Genomic DNA, 22,225 nt, shown 5'->3' with positions numbered 1-22,225 from the left:
TTTTTTCTATTCTGTGCTTCAGAAAATTCAGTGCCAAACATTTACAGTACAGTATATCTACTTTGAGCAGACATGATAGGCTCGTGCAGAGAACTCATGGTTTCAAAACCTTCCCTCTCTCTCTGTCCCATTCTCTATTCTTCTAATCCTGCCAAACCCCTTGGGGGGACGTTGGGGTAAATTGAGCAAAAGGAAAGGGGAGGAGGGACGAGGAGAAGGGAGAAGGAGAGGGTGAAAAAGCCATAGTCATTATTACTGGCCAGATGTTTACTTTGGTGAAGTTGAAAAAAAAGTGGGTATTTTATTGTGAACAGATGGAAGAAAATATGATACAATAGGGAAATGTAGGGAGATGTCCCAAGGCTGCCTTTTACCAACGAGTTCTCAGGAAGAGTCCTGTGCCACGTTGAACTGTAAACATTTGAGGAGTAATGACTACAGTATAACCACTCCTTCCTACACACTCACTGTCTCTCCCTCACTGTCTCTCCCTCACTGTCTCTCTCTCACTGTCTCTCCCTCACTGTCTCTCTCTCACTCTCTCCCTCACTGTCTCTCTCTCACTCTCTCCCTCAACTGTCTCCCTCACTGTCTCTCCCTCACTGTCTCTCCCTCACTGTCTCTCTCTCACTGTCTCTCCCTCACTGTCTCTCTCTCACTGTCTCTCCCTCACTGTCTCTCCCTCACTGTCTCTCTCTCACTGTCTCTCTCTCACTGTCTCTCCCTCACTGTCTCTCTCTCACTCTCTCCCTCACTGTCTCTCCCTCACTGTCTCTCCCTCACTGTCTCCCTCACTGTCTCTCCCTCACTGTCTCTCTCTCACTCTCTCCCTCACTGTCTCTCCCTCACTGTCTCCCTCACTGTCTCTCCCTCACTGTCTCTCCCTCACTGTCTCTCCCCCACTGTCTCTCCCTCACTGTCTCTCTCTCACTGTCTCTCCCTCACTGTCTCTCTCTCACTGTCTCTCCCTCACTGTCTCTCTCTCACTGTCTCTCTCTCACTCTCTCCCTCACTGTCTCTCCCTCACTGTCTCTCTCACTGTCTCTCCCTCACTGTCTCTCCCTCACTGTCTCTCCCTCACTGTCTCTCTCTCACTGTCTCTCCCTCACTGTCTCTCCCTCACTGTCTCTCTCACTGTCTCTCCCTCACTGTCTCTCTCTCACTGTCTCTCCCTCACTGTCTCTCCCTCACTGTCTCACCTTCACTGTCTCTCCCTCACTGTCTCTCTCTTTTTCTTTCTGACAGACACACACATTCACTTCCTGCTTTTATTGGACAAACTGACACATTCTTTTGGCAGGTGTGTGTGTGTGTGCATGCGCACGTGCGTACATGCATGTGTGTGTGACACCTGGTATTTTATGGTATGGTCAGGTCAGGTCAGGATTAGGAGTGCACTATAACCGTGCTGTCAGTAGTGACTATCAGTGAGCGTGGCTGGCAGTGTTTTTTCTAGCATGCTTTAGCACTTACTCAAGCTACATAGCTAGCATGTCTGCATGGTGTTCGTGTCAAGGCGCGTGCTCTCCGCTCCCTGTGTATATGAACACCTGTCCGAGTCGTTTAGATGATCCCAACAATAACTATCAAGTGAGAGTTGGAGTAGAGATTGGAACTGGAACTGAAGTGGTTCCTGGAAAAGTGCTTAAGTGGTTTTAAGAGCGTTGGGCCCATAACCAAAATATAATTGGTTCGAAACCCTGAGCCCACTAGGTGAACAATCTGTCAATGTGCCCTTGAGCAGGCACTTAGCCCTAATTGCTCCTGTAAGTCGCTGTGGATAAGAGGGTCTGTTAACTTGAAGAACTATGAACTGTCAGAAAATGAAGAGGGTCAAAGGAGCATGGGAAAGAAGCAGGTCACGCTCCTCTACTTTTCAGTCTTTCTCTCTCTCCATCCACCACTCATTTTGTCCTGTGTGAACAGAAGGATGCAGAAGCCTAAAGAGATACATGAGTCATCGTTCCACAGTACTACCATGTGTTGTGTTCCTGTTACCTTTCCTGTTTTTCAACATGGACAGAAAGCCTTTGAATTATTCATTCACGCCCCCACATGGTTCTCTTCCAATCACGTTTGAGGATAGTAGGTCTCTTCCTTTCCCTTCTTCCTCTATCGCTTGGTTGTCACTAGTTACCACAGCCACAAAGTCAACATGGCCTATATTGGGGGGGAAATTAAGGTTAGGGATAGTCATAAGGTTTAAGAGTGTGGTTAAGGTTAGGGTTAGGTTTAAAATCAGATTTTAAGAAAATAAATTGTTGAAATAGGCAGGGTTTAGCCATTTGTGGCTGTGGTAACCAGTAACTAGTGACAACCCTATCTCTTGGAATGATTCCAGGGCTCTTTTTCAGAAGGGCTCAACATTACACATAATACACAACGTTCACCTCATTGAATACACCCCAGCTAAAGGTTGGCTGGGTGTTCAGCAGATGTTTGGGTGATGTGTGAGAACATGATTTCCTATCTGCCCGTTCGGTTTTTATCATGTCTTCATCTGGCTCTGGTTACCGTTGAAGGAACTTCTCAGAATTGTTAATGAGAGGCAATGTAAACTTGTGACTCAGTGTATGTGTGTATATGTTCGTGGGTTGCATGTATTTTCACTACACTAATTCAGTGACCTCATCTTAAAACAATGAAACAAACAGTGGGGTAAATGACCATTTTCCAGGTGTGTTGCATGCATATGTATCTTCAGATATATTAACCACTCTCTTACTGTACTCTGTCTGTCTGTCTGTCTCTCTCTCTCTCTCTCTCTCTCTCTCTCTCTCTCTTCTCTCTCTCTCTCTCTCTCTCTCTCTCACTCTCTCTCCCTCCCCTGCTCTCTCTCTCTCTCTCACTCTCTTCTTACTCTCTCTCCCCCTCCACTGCTCTCTCTCTCTCCCTCCCCCTCTCTCTCTCATCCTCCCCTCTCCCTCCTCTCTCTCTCTCTCTCCTCCCCTCTCTCTCTCTCCCTCCTCCCCTTCTCTCTCCCTCTCTATTTCTCTCTCTTCTCCCTCTCTCCTCCCCTCTCTCTCTCTCTCTCTCTCTCTCTCTCCCTCCTCCCCTCTCTCTCTCTTCTCCCTCTCTCTCTTTCTCTCTCTCTCTTCTCTCTCTCTCTCTCTCTCTCTCCTCCCCTCTCTCTCTCTCCCTCCTCCCCTCTCTCTCTCCCTCTCTCCCCCCCTCTCCCCTCTCGCAAATTCTAATTCAAATTGCTTTATTGGCATGAAAAACATTGCGTCAATATTGCCAAAGCAAACAATGTATACAATATACATTGTAATAAAATAATGAATAATAATATAAAATGGTAGTAAATCATAATACAAAAAAAATACAAAAAATAACAACAATAAAATGGTAACAGTCAATAGTAGAAACAGAATAAATAATAGGGATGATAAAAGTCTAAACATGGAACTTGAAACAATTAATAATTTACTATAACTAACTGTCATCCTCACTATTACATCAGTACTACAACTACCATCATCATTACTACTAGTACTACCACCACCATCATTAAACTGCTATAGTTACCATCACCCCTACTACCCGTACCACTACTATAATAACAATAATAATAATACTAGAAAATAACAATTACTCTCTCTCCCCCTCCTCTCTCTCTCCCCTCCTCTCTCTCTCTCTCTCTCCCCCTCCTCTCTCTCTCCCCTCCTCTCTCTCTCCCCTCCTCTCTCTCTCTCTCTCTCTCTCTCTCCCTCTCCTTCTCTCGCTCTCTCTGTATCTCTCTCTCTGTCTCTCTCTCTCCCTCTCCTTCTCTCACTCTCTCTGTATCACTCTCTGTGTATCTCTCTCTCTGTCTCTCTCTCTCTCTCTCCCTCTCCTTCTCTCGCTCTCTCTGTATCTCTCTCTCTGTCTCTCTCTCTCCCTCTCCTTCTCTCCCTCTCCTTCTCTCACTCTCTCTGTCTCTCTCTCTCTGTATCTCTCTCTCTGTCTCTCTCTCTCTCTCTCTCCCTCTCCTTCTCTCGCTCTCTCTGTATCTCTCTCTCTCTCTCTCTCCCTCTCCTTCTCTCCCTCTCCTTCTCTCACTCTCTCTGTCTCTCTCTCTCTGTATCACTCTCTCTGTATCTCTCTCTCTGTCTCTCTCTCTCTCTCTCCCTCTCCTTCTCTCGCTCTCTCTGTATCTCTCTCTCTGTCTCTCTCTCTCTCCCTCTCCTTCTCCCCCTCTCCTTCTCTCACTCTCTCTGTCTCTCTCTCTGTGTCTCTCTCTCTCCCTCTCTCTGTCTCTCTCTCTCTGTCTCTCTCTCTCTGTCTCTCTCTCTCCCTCCCTCTCAATTTAATTCAATTCCATTTGCTTTATTGGCATGACGTAACAATGTACATATTGCCAAAGCTTATTTTGGATATTTACACCGTTTCAAAGTTGGGGAAATGACACGCTCTAATTGTTTTATATTTTTCACATTTTGTCAGGAAATGCAGCTCCATCTCAGGTTCTGCTGTTGTGCAGTGGTTGCACAGCCTTTCCTCTACAGGGAGCCAGGTTTTCCTGTGTCTACCCTTCTCAATGGCAAGGCTGTGCTCACTGAGCCTGTACTTTGTCAAGATTTTTCTAAGGTTTTGATCAGTAACCATGGTCAAATAGTTTGCCATGGTGTACTGTCGATTTAGGACCAGATAGTACTGCATTTTGCTTGTGTTTCCCAATAAGCAATGTAGTTTTGTTTTGACTGTGTTGTAATTTGGTTTATTCTGATTGATTGGATGTTCTGGTCCTGAGGCTTCAGTGTGTTAGTAGAACAGGTTTGTGAACTCAGCCCCCGGACCAGCTGGATGAGGGGACTCTTTTCTTCGCTCAGCTCTTGGTATTGCAGGGCTTGGAAATGATATGAGAGGGGGTCGCTGTATTTTAGATGTTTCCAAAACTTCATTGCTCTTTTTTGAGTTTTTATTATTAGTGGATATTGGCCTAATTCTGCCCTGCATGCATTGTTTGTAGTTTTCCTCTGGACATGTAGGGGAATCTTACAGAACTCTGCATTCAGGGTTTCAATGTTTTGCAAGTGGACCCCACATCTCACTGCCATGAAGTGCAATTGGTTCAATGACATATTCAATTCGTTTTAGCCAAATTGTAATAGGTATTTCAATTTGAATTAGCTTTTTAATGGCGTAGAATGCCCAGCGTGCTTTCTCTCTCAGTTCATTCACTGCATCATGAAGGTGTCCAGTTGAGCTTAATTTTAACCCTAAGTACTAGTGTGTGCAGTACTCTATATATTTTGTACCAATTGAGAACTTTGATCTGGATCTTCTCTGGAAAATCATTATTTTAGTATTTTTGGGGTTTCACTGCCAAGGCCCAGATCTGGCAGTACTGCTCTAGCAGGTTCAGGCTCTGTTGTAGGCCATGTGCTGTGGGTGACCTCTCTCTCTCTTTCTCCCCCTCTCCTTCTCTCTCTGTCTCCATCTATCCCCCTCTTCCTCCCTCCCTCTCTCCCTCCCTCTCTCTTTCTCCATTCCATCCAGATGTTCCCTGGAATCTATCATGAGCTTTTAAATTTTGGCAGCTGAGATTGAAGACAGATGTGTTCCATCTGTATTTGGGTGCCCACGTGTCTGTGTGTGTTTTTGTTTGCGTGTCTGTGTTCCACAGCACATGCAGCTTGGTTTCTATGTACTGTTGACCTCTAATAGAGGTACTTACTGTACATTGTGTTATGCGGTATGGGTCTTTCTTGCGAACTGTAAAGTATGTGTGTGTGTGTTCACCCATTTGTGTATGTGCCTTTGGTCATCCGTGTGTAAACTCTTTCCCCTCTCCGGGAGCTGGTTTGTCCCCAGTGAGTGCAGCAGACCTACTGGATCGCACGGCCACGTCAGCAGATCTGTGCTGTGTGTGTGCGTGTGTGTGTTAATGTGTGTGTGCGTGCGATTGTGCATCTAATTTCTACAGACTCCCTCCTTCCGCCCTGCTATTCCCACTGCTGCCGGATTTTTAACCTTTTCATATTAATTTGTGTGTTTGTGTTTCTGTGTGTTGTAACTACAATATTCATTGCTTTGACATTGCTCAATGAGCAATCATCAAAATCCTATTTTAAGTTATAAGGAACACAAGGACCCCCCAAAAAAGAAATGTGTTTATTTCCACTCTATGTGCAATAACAAATGCTACACTTAACACTCAACAACAGCAACGTTTGGTTTAGATTGGTTGACTTCGATTGAGTCGAGTCACTCTCCTCACTGGTCTCTTTGGATCGATGCAGTCGGAGGTTCCCGGGCTATGGTCTTATTCTTCTCGGGTCCTTTTCCGCGAGACACTTGGGGCTAGCACACTGTCCTCTTCATACTTCCTCCTCTTCAGAGGGTTGCCCTCTAGCTGGCAGCAGATTGGATCAGTTGAGGGTCAGGGGTCAGATTCCCCGGGCCTCTATCAGGTGATGGTAACTCTAGAGGTGAGTCAGGTGTCAGTCCTCTGATGCTCTCGTCCTCTTGGAGGGGCTTGTCTTCTGGCTGAAAAGACTCCAGGGAGGCTAGAAGTGGCTGATTCTACAGCTCTGCTAAAGCAGGCCTTTGACACTATAGAGGCATGGAGTAGAATAGTACTTGGAAATGTGTCTTTTACTCTGCTCCCAACCACCCCAGATACCACAGAAACAGGCACACAACAAGTGTCTTGCATGACCTCCAGGGCCACAGGAGCTACTGCCTGCCTAGCCTGGGCCACTGCCTGTTCCAGCTCAGCCCTTGGGACAACGCCATGGTTCCTGGCCACTAGGGCTCTGGAGGCCAGGGGGACGTCTAGGCTGGATGAAGTGACCGACCTCTCTGGGCCCATCTTCTTCCTCTGAGTCAAAGTTGGACTCGAAGCCAGAGTCATAGTCCAAGTCAAACTCCTATTAGTCAGGCACAAAGTCCCTAGTTTAAATAAAGGTTAATAACAGGTTAAATAAAAAAATTAAAGTGCACAACACGCGGAACCATATTGAATTCCACTAGCATTGTTGCTAGTGAATAGTGAATTCCACTAGCATTGTTGCTAGTGAATAGTGAATTCCACTAGCATTGTTGCTAGTGAATAGTGAATTCCACTAGTATTGTTGCTAGATTTTCAGAATGTTTCAAAAACAACAGGTCTTCTCAGAAGATTTAGGTGGTTATGAAGGGAATGTTGAATCTGGCTAATTTAGAATGTGGAATTCGAGAATGTTTCTGATTGTTTCCATGGCCTTCCAAGCTCTGGTTCCGTATGATGCAGGTGATATCACAGTGTTGGCTTGTGACATCATACACGAAACTGCTCAGGCAGGTGCATGTTTTATTGTTACCATGACAACAAAACTGCCTCATGCAAACACACCTGGAAAATGGTAATTTACCCCACTGTTTGTTTCATTATTTTAAGATGAGGTCACTGGAATTAGTGTTGTGAAAATGCATGCAAACCCACGAACATATACACACATACACTGAGTCACAAAACTGACAAAAACTGATGAATTACCTTTTTAGAAAAACAAATATATGTTTTACATCTGGGCTCACTGTCTCACTGTATCTGTCTGTCTGTCTGTCTGTCTGTCTGTCTGTCTGTCTGTCTGTCTGTCTGTCTGTCTGTCTGTCTGTCTGTCGGAGGGCAGAATAAAGTTAAGAGAGGAAGATAAAATAGAGGAAGATTGAGCAAGAGAGACAGACACCCTCCAAAAAAGTGGAAAAGGCCTCGCTGACCACAAAACCTCACTCACTATTAATGAACAAGAAACATATAGTTCAGAGCCATTTCTGGCAAAGTGGAGGAAGTAGTGAAAGTTAACATTTTCTGATAAAAAGTGTGGCCTCTGTATGGATATACCCTTGTTGTCAGATTGGGAGTGTAGCACCAATACTCTTTTCCTCCTCTACTGTGATTCATGACTACTGATCTGAAAGGATTCAATAGTTAAAGGTGATGTGTTGGTGTTTGTTGCATACCTCCAATTGTTTGCTCAGTTTCATAGGGAGTGCTAGTTTACAGGGGTCAGTAAACATGGTTAACTGCCCTGTACAGGACTAAACACAATTTTAGCCTATGGTCAAACCCTACATCCCAACCTGAGCAGTCCGTTTTGCCACCTTTGGTCTCTTGCTCTCTCCATTCTTCCCACCCCTACGAGAGGTCAGCTCCCACTCAGTACATTTAATTGACAACTAAGGGTTTGTTCGTAAATTGTGTTGTCAGATTGTATGTTGGTAAATACAGAGGGTTTTCTCTTTCTGAGCGTTCAGAGCGCACACTTCACTATTTACTGAGAACGGTCATATTCAGCGTTTGTTGCACGTTCATAAATTCATCAGATATTCTGCACTCTGGCACACTCAGATGAGAGTATATAGCCAGAGTGAATTTACGAATGTAGGAGATATGCTAACTGGATAACAGTCGTTCAATTTCAGCATAGCTAGCTAGCAAAGCGGTTCACATTTCTTGCTAGCTAACCAAATGACACCTGCGTCTCTAGCTGTAGCCACCGAAAAACGATATGAGGGGAACGAAAATTGGTCACTCACTCACTCCTCTAATTACATGGCATCCTCCCAGAAGCTAGCTAGCTAGTTATCTAATGTTCTGTCTAATGGCTCTGTGTTTTTAGCTTGCTAAATAAATAGCCTATTAGCCACGGTATGACTGACTTGTGATCATTACCCTTGCTAGTAAGGCTTGGAATGTACATTCCAAGCCTTAGTGATATTAATCCGTTTTTGTCCAAAATATTGAGTCATTGAAACTGACAGCGCATCCCGAATGGATGCAGCAAACAATGTACCAGGCCAGCTGTGATTTACAACCTGATAACAATATTTTTTGGACTACCAAGAAATGTATTGGTGAATTATATTACTCATGCATTGAACTGCAATCATCTATTCTGCCAACAATGGCTTACTGTACGTCATGGAATTTTGATCCAAATATAATCTATCTAATCTATGATATTATGATTGTCTGTTTTTTTTCATATCTGGAAAATAGTTCAAACGCTGTGAGTTACACTTTAAATAAGACATCTCAGTCAGCCCCCCCGCCCCCAAAAAATATTATTAAAAAATACACACAAAAAGATTTGCACTTGTCTTTTCCTATCAGCACTGACTTTGCTGATAACTGTGCTCACCACGACTGTGATGTGGTTGTCTCACCTAGCTATCTGAACATAAGTGCTTCTGCTAAACAACTCAAATGTAAAGAATTTACAGTAATCACCCTCTGAATCAGTGTGTTAATAGTCATACGTGAAGTTGACACTGGAGAAGAAGGTGAAACCCACTTCTCCCTGGTTTATGAAACCAGTGTCATAGGAAAGTCTTTTAGAAATAGATGCTGTAATGTGTGTTACTTGACTCATATTATTTTTCTTCTTCTCATGGCTGCTCAGTTTGGTCTTGAAGGGACTGCAGTGAGGTGTTTTGACTCAGTGCTCTAGACAGCCCTGCTGCACCCATTCCCATAACAACATGTCCTGCTGCACCCATTCCCATAACAACATGTCCTGCTGCACCCATTCCCATAACAACATGCCCTGCTGCACCCATTCCCATAACAACATGTCCTGCTGCACCCATTCCCATAACAACATGTCCTGCTGCACCCATTCACATAACAACATGTCCTGCTGCACCCATTCCCATAACAACATGTCCTGCTGCACCCCGTCCCCATAACAACATGTCCTGCTGCACCCATTCCCATAACAACATGTCCTGCTGCACCCCGTCCCCATAACAACATGTCCTGCTGCACCCATTCCCATAACAACATGTCCTGCTGCACCCCGTCCCCATAAAAACATGCCCTGCTGCACCCATTCCCATAACAACATGCCCTGCTGCACCCATTCCCATAACAACATGCCCTGCTGCACCCATTCCCATAACAACATGTCCTTCTGCACCCCGTCCCCATAACAACATGTCCTGCTGCACCCATTCCCATAACAACATGTCCTGCTGCACCCATTCCCATAACAACATGTCCTGCTGCACCCCGTCCCCATAACAACATGTCCTGCTGCACCCCGTCCCCATAACAACATGTCCTGCTGCACCCCGTCCCCATAACAACATGTCCTGCTGCACCCATTCCCATAACAACATGTCCTGCTGCACCCATTCCCATAACAACATGCCCTGCTGCACCCATTCCCATAACAACATGTCCTGCTGCACCCATTCCCATAACAACATGTCCTGCTGCACCCATTCACATAACAACATGTCCTGCTGCACCCATTCCCATAACAACATGTCCTGCTGCACCCCGTCCCCATAACAACATGTCCTGCTGCACCCATTCCCATAACAACATGTCCTGCTGCACCCCGTCCCCATAACAACATGTCCTGCTGCACCCATTCCCATAACAACATGTCCTGCTGCACCCCGTCCCCATAACAACATGTCCTGCTGCACCCATTCCCATAGCAACATGCCCTGCTGCACCCATTCCCATAACAACATGCCCTGCTGCACCCATTCCCATAACAACATGTCCTGCTGCACCCCGTCCCCATAACAACATGTCCTGCTGCACCCATTCCCATAACAACATGTCCTGCTGCACCCATTCCCATAACAACATGTCCTGCTGCACCCATTCCCATAACAACATGTCCTGCTGCACCCCGTCCCCATAACAACATGTCCTGCTGCACCCATTTCCTTAACAACATGTCCTGCTGCACCCATTCCCTTAACATGTCCTGCTGCACCCATTCCCTTAACATGTCCTGCTGCACCCATTCCCTTAACAACATGTCCTGCTGCACCCATTCACATAACAACATGTCCTGCTGCACCCATTCCCATAACAACATGTCCTGCTGCACCCATTCACATAACAACATGTCCTGCTGCACCCATTCCCATAACAACATGTCCTGCTGCACCCATTCCCTTAACAACATGTCCTGCTGCACCCATTCCCATAACAACATGTCCTGCTGCACCATGTCCCCATAACAACATGTCCTGCTGCACCCCGTCCCCATAACAACATGTCCTGCTGCACCCATTTCCTTAACAACATGTCCTGCTGCACCCATTCCCTTAACAACATGTCCTGCTGCACCCATTCCCTTAACAACATGTCTTATGACTGGGATGACAGACTGTGTTCAAAGGTTGATCTGCAAAGTAGGTTTCAGTTATCTCTCTCTCTCTCTCTCTCTCTCTCTGAGCATAATATAAACCGGGCACTACAGTCTGCCTAAGGATGCATGTGTGTACTGTATGTGTGTTTGTGGAGTGAGAAAAGGACACACTGACCCACTTTCATGTTCTGCTGCAGTGACTCAGATGGAGAGAATGAAATAAAAAGAGAGCGGCACCAATAAGGCAGAGGGCAACCTCAGCAGCTCGCCTGTTATCTCAGCATCTGATTCACTGGGGAACTAATTGATTTGTGATTGACAGCTGAGATTGACGACTGAGGACGGAGTCTTATCTGACCTCCAGGGTTCTTCTGGGAATAGAAGGAGTGGGAGCTGTTCTGAGAAAGACACGGCACATTTGCCGGAAAAAACTAGTATGAGACAGTTGCACACTATCCAGGATGTGTTTATTTTACATGTTATATCCCATCGTTAAAGGAAAGCATAGGGGCTAGCAAAAACAATATACAAAGTGTTGGTGCGATGTTATCCCACTGACGTTCTGAGAACAATCTAAGGGGACGTTCTCTGGGGGATGTTTGTGTAGTTCCCTGTAAGTTAGCTGGACGTCACTGAGAACCGTGTCAGGACCTTTTTTAGGATATTTTCAGGACTTTCATTTTACTAGTCCTTAAGACGTTGTATGATGGTCCCAAGGGAACGTTCTCTGGGTCCTAAAAACATCCTCGGCGATGTCCCCAGGACAAACCAGGAAGCAGACAAAACCTCCAGGGGACCATGACACAACATCCCGACAGCTTTAGGCGACCATTTTGTGACGACACGGGGACGACCTAACGACTCATTATTGTTTGCAGGAAAACAAAATATTAACATGCTAAATATTATTAAAAGTAGTATGTACTTGTAGTCGTGATAGTTGAGAAAGTGCATACTCATGCAGTATGCAAGTACTAAACAGGTGGTACCCGATTCGGAACACAGCCCTCGTCTCCTCTTGGCAGATGAAAGCAACATTGTTTCAACCTATCCAGTTGTTTCACATCACCCGTGATAAAGAGATCATAAAAGAAAGGAGGCCATTTAAGAGTATTGGAACGCAGCCACTGTCCTCTGGCTTTCTCAAGGCCCCTGTACAAACCGATGGGCATTGAGGCAGGACTACAATGCAGTGATTTTCCACTGGCTGGCTGCCTCTACACTGTAGCTGTTTGTCTGTGGGCATGGCTCAACAGGAAGGACTTTAGAGAGAGAGGGAAGGAGAGACAGAGAGGGAGAGAGAGAAAGAGAGAGGATGGGAAAAGGATTCTTAGAAGCCCTGAGCCCCGAGGCGTTTAGTTACGTAAAAGCTCACTTAGTGACCAGAGACACACTTGAACAGTCACACGCATGCACTTTAAGTTGTGTGGAATCTGACTTTAGGTTTCAATCTTTACTTAGCAGTTGGAGGCAGTAGCATTCAACATTAAAAGTAAGGGGCTTTCCACGCAGCAGAACTCTATATTTGGCAGGATAATGTATCTGAAGTGTGTAATAGTCCCTTTACAACAGCAAAGCAGGTGGTTTTCATTTGCTGTGCTTTTGGTCATGGGTCTTGATTACTGTACAATAAGCTTTTGCCAGAGGGTGGCCATAAACACAGCTCCAGAAACGGACAATATTGCTAATTATAATGGTAAAAGAATAATGATTGATGAAGATAATGTTAATGTTGAGGATGATGAAGATCATGATGATAAATATAGTAATCAGGAAAATTATAATGTTGATGGTAGTGGTGATGACTTCAATGATGTCAATTATGATGACCCAAAAAATTTATTGATGATGATGAATGACCCTAACCATCTCCCCCCTCTCTCTCTCTGTCTCTCTCTCTCTCTTTGTCTGTAGGGAGGAGGTCCAACAGAACTGTGTTCGTTGGAAGAAGAAGTTCTCCTTCATCTGTAAGATGAGTGCCAGTCCCACCACTGGAGTCCTGGACCCCTGCATCTGCAGGGTCTCTGTACGCAAGGTAACTACATCTCCCATCAACCCCTGCTATAGTATTTTACAGTGCCTAATGATGATACTCTACAGGTGACATTTTCTACTCAGTGAGAACAACCTACTCAGTGAGAAAAAGTTGCCTTGTGTCCTGTCTTTTTAAAATGGTTAGTTATTTTGGGCATCTTTTTCCTCACCGCTTGTCATTGCCCAAGTTCTCTCTCTGCCTCAAAAGTGTGTCATAGGTACCTTATTACCAGATACAAGGTAATTGATCTATAATTACTCATGTATAAGGCATTCTGTGGTAATGTAAGCCTACTCCCTAACCTTTTACCTCTAACTCTGATGTAACTGAATGAGACCTTCCTACACCTTTCACACACCTACACACTGGATCAACCTTGGCAGGTGTTTTTCAATGTCTGAAATATGATTAGTTCCCTTAGGTCCCATTCCCAAATCTACACACTGTTGCAGACAGCTTAGATCTGTCTATGGACTCTTTTGTTGCTTGTTGTTTACAATGCTAGTTATATTACTCCTCTCGTTACCATGGTATCAGCAAATATGGGATTGCGTAACATTTCCCTTACATGTATCAGTAGCGGCTAACTGGAGATCAGGGCATGGCTATAATCACACAGCTGCATATCTGCTATTATGACATGGAGTCCTCAGATCTCAGATCAGTTTATCTGTAGGGAGTGGGGACTCTATGATTCCAACAGTGTCGCATACAAGTGGTCACTGTTAAAGCCACATTCTGTAATACTATTGAGCATGACAAGCTTAACATGATCATTTATAATCAAACTGTTAAAAAATGATTTTTCCTTTGTTTTATTTAGTCTCCTCGTGTTAGAAATCACTTGAAATATGAATTCTAGCTGCTTAACTTTATGTACAATAATAGACTATAGAAGGAAAGAAAGTGTTTGTGCTTCATGCATTTCATCCACTTCTTCTTGTCACTGCAGGAGCTCAAAGGAGGAAAGACGTTTTCAAAGGTAAGACTAAAAAATGTCCTCTTTTAGCATGCCTCTACTAATGTTGTTTGGTTTCCCTGTTGGGCATTTCTGTACAGTTGACACACACACACACACACACACACACACACACACACACACACACACACACACACACACACACACACACACACACACACACACACACACACACACACACACACACACACACACACACACACACACACACACACACACACACACACACACACACACACACACACGTGTTTTACTATCCTTGTGGGTACCAAACAATTGATTCCCATAACCCCTAAGCCTAACTCTAATGCTAACCCTAACCCTAATTGTAACCCCTGAGCCTAAAATAGCAATTGTGCTTGTTTTACTGTCCTTGTGAGGACTTCTGGTCCCCACAAGGATAGTGTAAACCAAAAACATACACCATATGTACAGTATATCTGGAGCAGATGAGTCAGTGTGTGTGTGTGATACAGTACATTTTATAGCCCCAATAACAGTGGTTAAAGTCATGTAAAAGGGAATTGGGTCCATAGCTCAAGCCAACTAGTATGACGTACATGTGACAAAGCCTTGTGACACAGGATGGGACTTTTGGGGAAGGTGGGGAAAACAGTGCAGTGACGTGGACAACTTTTTTCCTTCCTTACTGCTTTTCCAGCTGTAGTGTTTGTGGTTTATAGTGTTTCCACTAGTTGACAGTAAACTGTGTGAAGAAACCTTTTAGCTCTTCAGTGACCCTGACCTAAGTTTTTAGGTGTGACCCAGTCAGGTGTGACCCTGACCTAAGTTTTTAGGTGTGACCCAGTCAGGTGTGACCCTGACCTAAGTTTTTAGGTGTGACCCAGTCAGGTGTGACCCTGACATCAGTTTTTAGGTGTGACCCAGTCAGGTGTGACCCTGACCTCAGTTTTTAGGTGTGACCCAGTCAGGTGTGACCCTGACCCCAGTTTTTAGGTGTGACCCAGTCAGGTGTGACCCTGACCTAAGTTTTTAGGTGTGACCCTGACCTAAGTTTTTAGGTGTGACCCAGTGACCTAAGTTTTTAGGTGTGACCCAGTCGGGTGTGACCCTGACCTAAGTTGTTAGGTGTGACCCAGTCAGTGATTGGTCACCTGGTGGACCATTACCAATAGACCCATTTCCCAGATGTGTCATTAAAAGTTGCACGCGCAGTTCGTCATCAGAAACCTCTTCATTTGCCTAGCAGTGGCTACGATCACATGCAACTTTAAATGGAGCTCATGCAAGTTAACAAACATGTTGTCACATGATTATCGAGCTAGCAAGCCAGTGAGGCAAGGTAGAATATCGTAACTAGAGCTAGATAAAGCCAGTAGAATAATATACTTGTTGAACATAGCTATAGCCATCAGTCTTGTGTGTTTTCATGGTCATCTCTCACTGTTAAGTTTGTCAAGATCACGACTTTAGCGTTAGGGTCATCCTTAAATTGTGGTAGCATTTCCTTACCTTGCCTTTGCATTTCCTTCCCTTGCCTTTGCATTTCCTTACCTTGCCTTTGCATTTCCTTACCTTGCCTTTGCATCTCCTTACCTTGCCTTTGCATTTCCTTACCTTGCCTTTGCATCTCCTTACCTTGCCTTTGCATCTCCTTACCTTGCCTTTGCATTTCCTTACCTTGCCTTTGCATTTCTTTACCTTGCCTTTGCATCTCCTTACCTTGCCTTTGCATCTCCTTACCTTGCCTTTGCATCTCCTTACCTTGCCTTTGCATCTCCTTACCTTGCCTTTGCATCTCCTTACCTTGCCTTTGCATCTCCTTACCTTGCCTTTGCATTTCCTTACCTTGCCTTTGCATCTCCTTACCTTGCCTTTGCATTTCCTTACCTTGCCTTTGCATTTCCTTACCTTGCCTTTGCATCTCCTTACCTTGCCTTTGCATTTCCTTACCTTGCCTTTGCATCTCCTTACCTTGCCTTTGCTTGCCTTTGCATCTCCTTACCTTGCCTTTGCATCTCCTTACCTTGCCTTTGCATTTCCTTACCTTGCCTTTGCATCTCCTTACCTTGCCTTTGCATCTCCTTACCTTGCCTTTGCATCTCCTTACCTTGCCTTTGCATCTCCTTACCTTGCCTTTGCATTTCCTTACCTTGCCTTTGCATTTCCTTACCTTGCCTTTGCATCTCCTTACCTTGCCTTTGCATCTCCTTACCTTGCCTTTGCATTTCCTTACCTTGCCTTTGCATTTCCTTACCTTGCCTTTGCATTTCCTTACCTTGCCTTTGCATTTCCTTACCTTGCCTTTGCATTTCCTTACCTTGCCTTTGCATTTCCTTACCTTGCCTTTGCATCTCCTTACCTTGCCTTTGCATCTCCTTACCTTGCCTTTGCATCTCCTTACCTTGCCTTTGCATTTCTTTACCTTGCCTTTGCATCTCCTTACCTTGCCTTTGCATCTCCTTACCTTGCCTTTGCATTTCCTTACCTTGCCTTTGCATTTCCTTACCTTGCCTTTGCATTTCCTTACCTTGCCTTTGCATTTCCTTACCTTGCCTTTGCATTTCCTTACCTTGCCTTTGCATTTCCTTACCTTGCCTTTGCATTTCCTTACCTTGCCTTTGCATCTCCTTACCTTGCCTTTGCATCTCCTTACCTTGCCTTTGCATCTCCTTACCTTGCCTTTGCATTTCTTTACCTTGCCTTTGCATCTCCTTACCTTGCCTTTGCATCTCCTTACCTTGCCTTTGCATCTCCTTACCTTGCCTTTGCATCTCCTTACCTTGCCTTTGCATCTCCTTACCTTGCCTTTGCATCTCCTTACCTTGCCTTTGCATTTCCTTACCTTGCCTTTGCATCTCCTTACCTTGCCTTTGCATCTCCTTACCTTGCCTTTGCATCTCCTTACCTTGCCTTTGCATCTCCTTACCTTGCCTTTGCATCTCCTTACCTTGCCTTTGCATCTCCTTACCTTGCCTTTGCAGCCATGAAACACTCTAATGACAAGCAGTTACAGATCATACACCTTTTTGTTTATGTCGAAATGATTATCAATAATACAACATAATGCAAGTCCTTTATACTGCAAAACCTTATGTTTATGCATTGTTTAAAGTGCTTAGGGAAAGCAAATGGTCTTGTCTCAGTAGTGATGTGTAGAGTTGTCGTGACATGTTTGGGGGATTTAAAGTTATCTAGCTATTATTTTGAATGCTAGAAAGTGAAAAATGTATTTAATATATTGTATTGATAAAAAATAACAAGGCTATTAATAAATAACTATTTTATTTACTAGTATAGTGTGTCCCTCAGTTTTATGTTATTGGTGTTACCGCCTTGAAAATAACTTATTACAAAGATATACAAGGACCTTGAGCATTCTCTCCAGTAGCAAACTGTTGTCATGGGATCTATAATTATTAGCTAATCACACCTTTTACTATGCCATAAATTTGAGGATTCCATTGATAATTTGATGTCTAAATACAAAGTTAATCAATTTAAATGAAGGGAAATAACATTGTGGGCAAAATTATTAATCATATCACTTTAGGATATATATATATTTTTAAAGATTTATGACCTTAAATGGAGGCCACAAATGCTCAAATCTAAGAAAAAATCGAATTGACCAAAAATGTCTCGTTGGTGTAATCGTCATTGTTGTTACTATTGCTACTGGTGGCACAATGTTATAATAATGGTAAAAACATGTTTAAGCCATTAAGCTACCATATTTGTTGATTTAGAATGGGAAGGTGTACCCCCACACACAAACAAAAAATGATGCTTGCTTGTAAATAAAACATTGCTTTATAGGTCCTTTGGGTTTCTAGAAATGACTGACACATGGTAATAGCCTCTTCAAAGTGTGTAGACTTGTGCCTTAGAAGAAGTTCTGCATTTAGTCTCTTGCCTCACAAGATTTAGTTGGGAAACAGATTGTCCTTTTTGATGTTGATAACAGTGCAAGGGAACTATGAAGTACTCATAGTGTAAAGAGACAGCGTAGAGGCCACACATGATTCTAGTGATTCTAGTGCTGCTTATTGACAAGGCATGTGACTGGTGGCCTTCAAGTCTTTATGACACCAGTTTCTTTATGGAAGAGGAAAGTGTGACGACATGGTCACCCATTAGAGAAGGAAGTGTGTGTGTGTGTGTGTGTGTGTGTTAAGGCTGGCTGGATGTTATCATTGGGCTAGTGCTTCCCTGTCCCTCTCGTTTCCTCCATATTTGCTGACCCCGTTCATCCAGGAAGAAGGCACTGCACCGGAAAGTCCGCTGAGTCAGCTGAAAGAACAGGAGAGAAAGTGAGAGACAGAGAGAGGGCATGTGGCATGGGAGGATAGAGGGTCTTTGACCTCTTCAGGCCTGTAGGAGTTTGACACAGAGGGACATAGGGACAAGAGGAAGTACTATAGAAAAGGTCTACTAGTTCTCGGTCTTCTGATGTGTTTGTCCAGTCCTTCTTCCTCTCAATAGTACAGGCCGATGTCGTCCCAACTAACTAACAGTCTTGCGTGCCAGACACATGGCACTCCACCCCAGTGTCTGTCAGAGATATAGTGGCTGTGGGAAGGGACCCCGCTTACAGTTTGTGAATGAAAATGGATAGAATAAGACAAGGTTTTCTGATCTGCACGTGTGCTTTGAAACCTTGTCTTCTGACCACATAAAAGGAAGGAGTAGGATAATATGGAGATTCTAGTGCGACTCAGTTTAGTTGACCGGCGAGGCTGTTTGATTATAGCCCCCGAAAGCAGAAGTCTGGGGATATAAAAAAGAAAGGGGAAAAAAAGCAACACTGCACTTCTTTTACTGGTAACCATTAGTCAGCCGAACCACAACCGACACAATCATATGGTGTCTTGACCATGTTGCTGGACAAAACATATTGTGAGTGTGTGTGTGTGTGATTGCATTAAGCTTCCTCTCTAGTTTTAAAGCTGCTTTTTGCTCGAAACTTTATGATCTACCAGTGGTCTTTCCCAGGGGTCACTTGGTCACCAAATGTGTCCTCAAACAGGAGTGACTCACACTTACCTGTAACAATAATGACCATTACTGACCATGTGTAAAGTGGTAAAACGTGGACATAATGTGTAACTGATGGGCTTTGCTGCCACCCACCCACTGTATATGCCTGTCATAAAGATAACTTTACACCGTCATAATGAGCATGACATTACCAATAATAACATCTTATTTTATTTAACTAGGCAAGTCAGTTAAGAACAAATATTATTTTACAATGACAGCCTACCCCGGCGACGCTGGGGCCAATTGTGCACCGCCCTATAGGACTCCCAATCACGGCTGGATGTGATAGAGCCTGGATTTGAACCAGGCTGTATCACATCCAGCCGTGATTGGGAGTCCTATAGGGCGGTGCACAATTGGCCCAGCGTCGCCGGGGTAGGCTGTCATTGTAAAATAGTATTTGACACCTCTTGCAACGAGATGCAGTGCCTTAGACAGCTGTGCCACTCGGGAGCTTCTGGCAAGCTATGACACCTAACAACTCAAATACATGTCTTTAATAGACTAGGTTTGAGTTATCTTACACTATAAAACCAAGGCCTAGAAAAGGACTAACAATGAAGTTTCTATCATGGTATCTGGTTTAACAGTGTCTGATGTGGTCTCATAAGGGACCATGGTGCCTTAATTGTGTAATTATGTCACAAGAGAGAGAGTCATGTGACTTCAAAGGCTCTATGTTGTCAGGGCAACAGCCTAAAAAGTTATGTTTACCCAAGGTTGAGTTTGTCTGTGTAATGGTTGTGAAAGCTGTCACAATGTTTGCATCTGCATTTATTGATCCAGCCATTTTGTATGTAAGCTTACAAGATGGCGCCGACATACTTTGTTTCTAGCAAGGTACTGTTAGACATTGACTGCACTGCTGGAGCTAGAAACACAAGCATTTCGCTGCACCTGCTTAAACATCTGCTCATCTGTGTACGTGACAAATAAACTTTGATTAGATTTTTATCTATGGAGTGGAACATCCCTTTAAGTTAATAAACTATTATTATTAAATATTTACGTTATTATAAAGACCTCTGGGACATTTTCTGGAGCAGTTTGGAGATTGATTAAGATTGTAGCGAGAATTGAGTGAGTGGAATCCTGAACGCTAAACTAATTTATACAGAAGACAACAACTATAAGTTAAAAAAAATATGCTATTGAAATCCTGCTGTAATTGTCTCTTAGTTGAACCAAGGGTACAACAGCACCGTACCTGGTCAGCAATGGTTTCACTGGCTGGTCACATATTATGTTATGGCATACAGTGCCTTCGGAAAGTATTCACACCCCTTGACTTTTTCCAGGTTGTTACGTTACAGCCTTATTCTAAAATGGATTACATTTTTTAAAATCCTCAGAAATCTACACACAATAACCCATAATGACAAAGCGTAAACAGGTTTTTAGAAAATTTTGCAAAACAGAAATACCTTATTTACATAAGAATTCAGACCCTTTGCTATGAGACTCGAAATTGAGCTCAGGTGCATCCTGTTTCCATTGATCATCCTTTAGATGTTTCTACAACATTATTGGAGTCCACATGTGGTAAATTCAATTGATTGGACATGATTTGGAAAGGCACACACCTCTCGATATAAGGTCCCACAGTTGACAGTGCATGTCAGAGCAAAAACCAAGCCATGAGGTCGAAGGAATTGTCCGTAGCGCTCCGAGACAGGATTGTGTCGAGGCACAGGTCTGGGGAAGGGTACTAAAACATTTCTGCAGCATTGAAGGTCCCCAAGAACACAGTGGCCTCCATCGTTCTTAAATGGAAGAAGTTTGGAACCAGCTGACCGCCCGGCCAAACTGAGCAATTGGGGGAGAAGGGCCTTGATCAGGGAGGCAACCAAGAACCCCATGGTCACTCTGACAGAGCTCCAGAGTTCCTCTGTGGAGATGGGAGAACCTTCCAGAAGGACAACCATCTCTGCAGCACTCCACCAATCAGGCCTTTATGGTAGAGTGGCCACTCCTCAGTAAAAGGCACATGACAGCCCGAGTTTTCCGAAAGGCACCTAAAGACTCTCAGACCATGAGAAATAAGATTCTTTGGTCTGATGAAACCAAGATTGAACTCTTTGGCCTGAATGACAAGCGTCACGTCTGGAGGAAACCTGGCACCATCCCTACAGTGATGCATGGTGGTGGCAACATCATGCTGTGGGGATGTTTTTCAGCAGCAGGGACTGGGAGACTCAGGTACAGAGAGATTCTTGATGAAAACCTGCTCCAGAGTGCTCAGGACCTCAGACTGGTGCAAAGGTTCACCTTTCAACAGGACAACGACCATAAGCACACAGCCAAGACAATGCAGGAGTGGCTTCGGGACAAGTCTCTGAATGCCCTTGAGAGGCCCACCCAGAGCCCGGACTTGAACCTGATCGAACATCTCTAAAGAGACCTGAAAATAGCTGTGCAGCAATGCTCCCCATCCAACCTGACAGAGCTTGAGAGGATCTGCAGTGAAGAATGGGAGAAACCTCCCAAATACAGGTGTACCAAGCTTGTAGCATCATACCGCAAGACGACTCGAGGCTGTAATAGCTGCCAAAGTTGCTTCAACAAAGTACTGAGTAAAGGGTCTGAACCAGTTTTTGCTTTATCGTTATGGGGTATTGTGTGTAGATTGATAAGGGAAAAAAACTATTTAATACATTTTTGAATAAGGAGGAAAGGGTAAGAGGGAGAGGGCTAGGGGACAGGGGGAGAGACAGTAGTGAAAGAGAGAGGGGGTGGGGAGAGAGGAGGGAGAGGGCTAGGGGACAGGGGGAGACACACACTGAAATAAAACATGCCTTATTACAATGGGGACCAGGTGTGTTAACACCTGACCATGGTACACAGTTTTCATCAAACATATTTGTTAACATCATCTCTCTATCACTCTCTCTCTCTGTCACTCTCTCTCTCTCTCTCTGTCTCTCTCTCTCCAGCTGGGCTTTGCTGACCTCAACATGGCGGAGTTTGCTGGCTCAGGCTCCACTGTGCGCTGCTGTATCCTCGAGGGCTACGACACTAAGAACACTCGTCAGGACAACTCCATTCTCAAGGTAACTACACACAAAAACTCACACGTTCACATGAGCTTATCGAAACCCCATGTGCAAAGATGTGTCCTTTGTA

At 44.3% G+C, this 22,225-nt stretch overlaps 1 protein-coding gene across 2 annotated transcripts in view; it reads left to right on the top strand.

Annotated features, from left to right (window-relative positions):
- The window catches only part of eeig1b (estrogen-induced osteoclastogenesis regulator 1b), a 68,134-nt gene that overhangs the window by 37,220 nt on the left and 8,689 nt on the right, over positions 1-22,225 (top strand). For both annotated transcript variants that reach the window (XM_020457939.2, XM_020457938.2), the window contains exons 3-5: positions 12,999-13,119; positions 14,072-14,101; positions 22,036-22,152. In XM_020457939.2, the coding sequence (XP_020313528.1) occupies positions 12,999-13,119; positions 14,072-14,101; positions 22,036-22,152 (268 nt within the window). The remainder of the gene's footprint in view (positions 1-12,998; positions 13,120-14,071; positions 14,102-22,035; positions 22,153-22,225) is intronic.

This window comes from Oncorhynchus kisutch, linkage group LG23 (genome assembly GCF_002021735.2).
Source record: "Oncorhynchus kisutch isolate 150728-3 linkage group LG23, Okis_V2, whole genome shotgun sequence".
Lineage (NCBI taxonomy): Eukaryota > Metazoa > Chordata > Actinopteri > Salmoniformes > Salmonidae > Oncorhynchus > Oncorhynchus kisutch.
The sequence above is the reverse complement of the archived record's forward strand: the minus strand, read 5'-3'. Positions and strand labels throughout refer to the sequence as shown.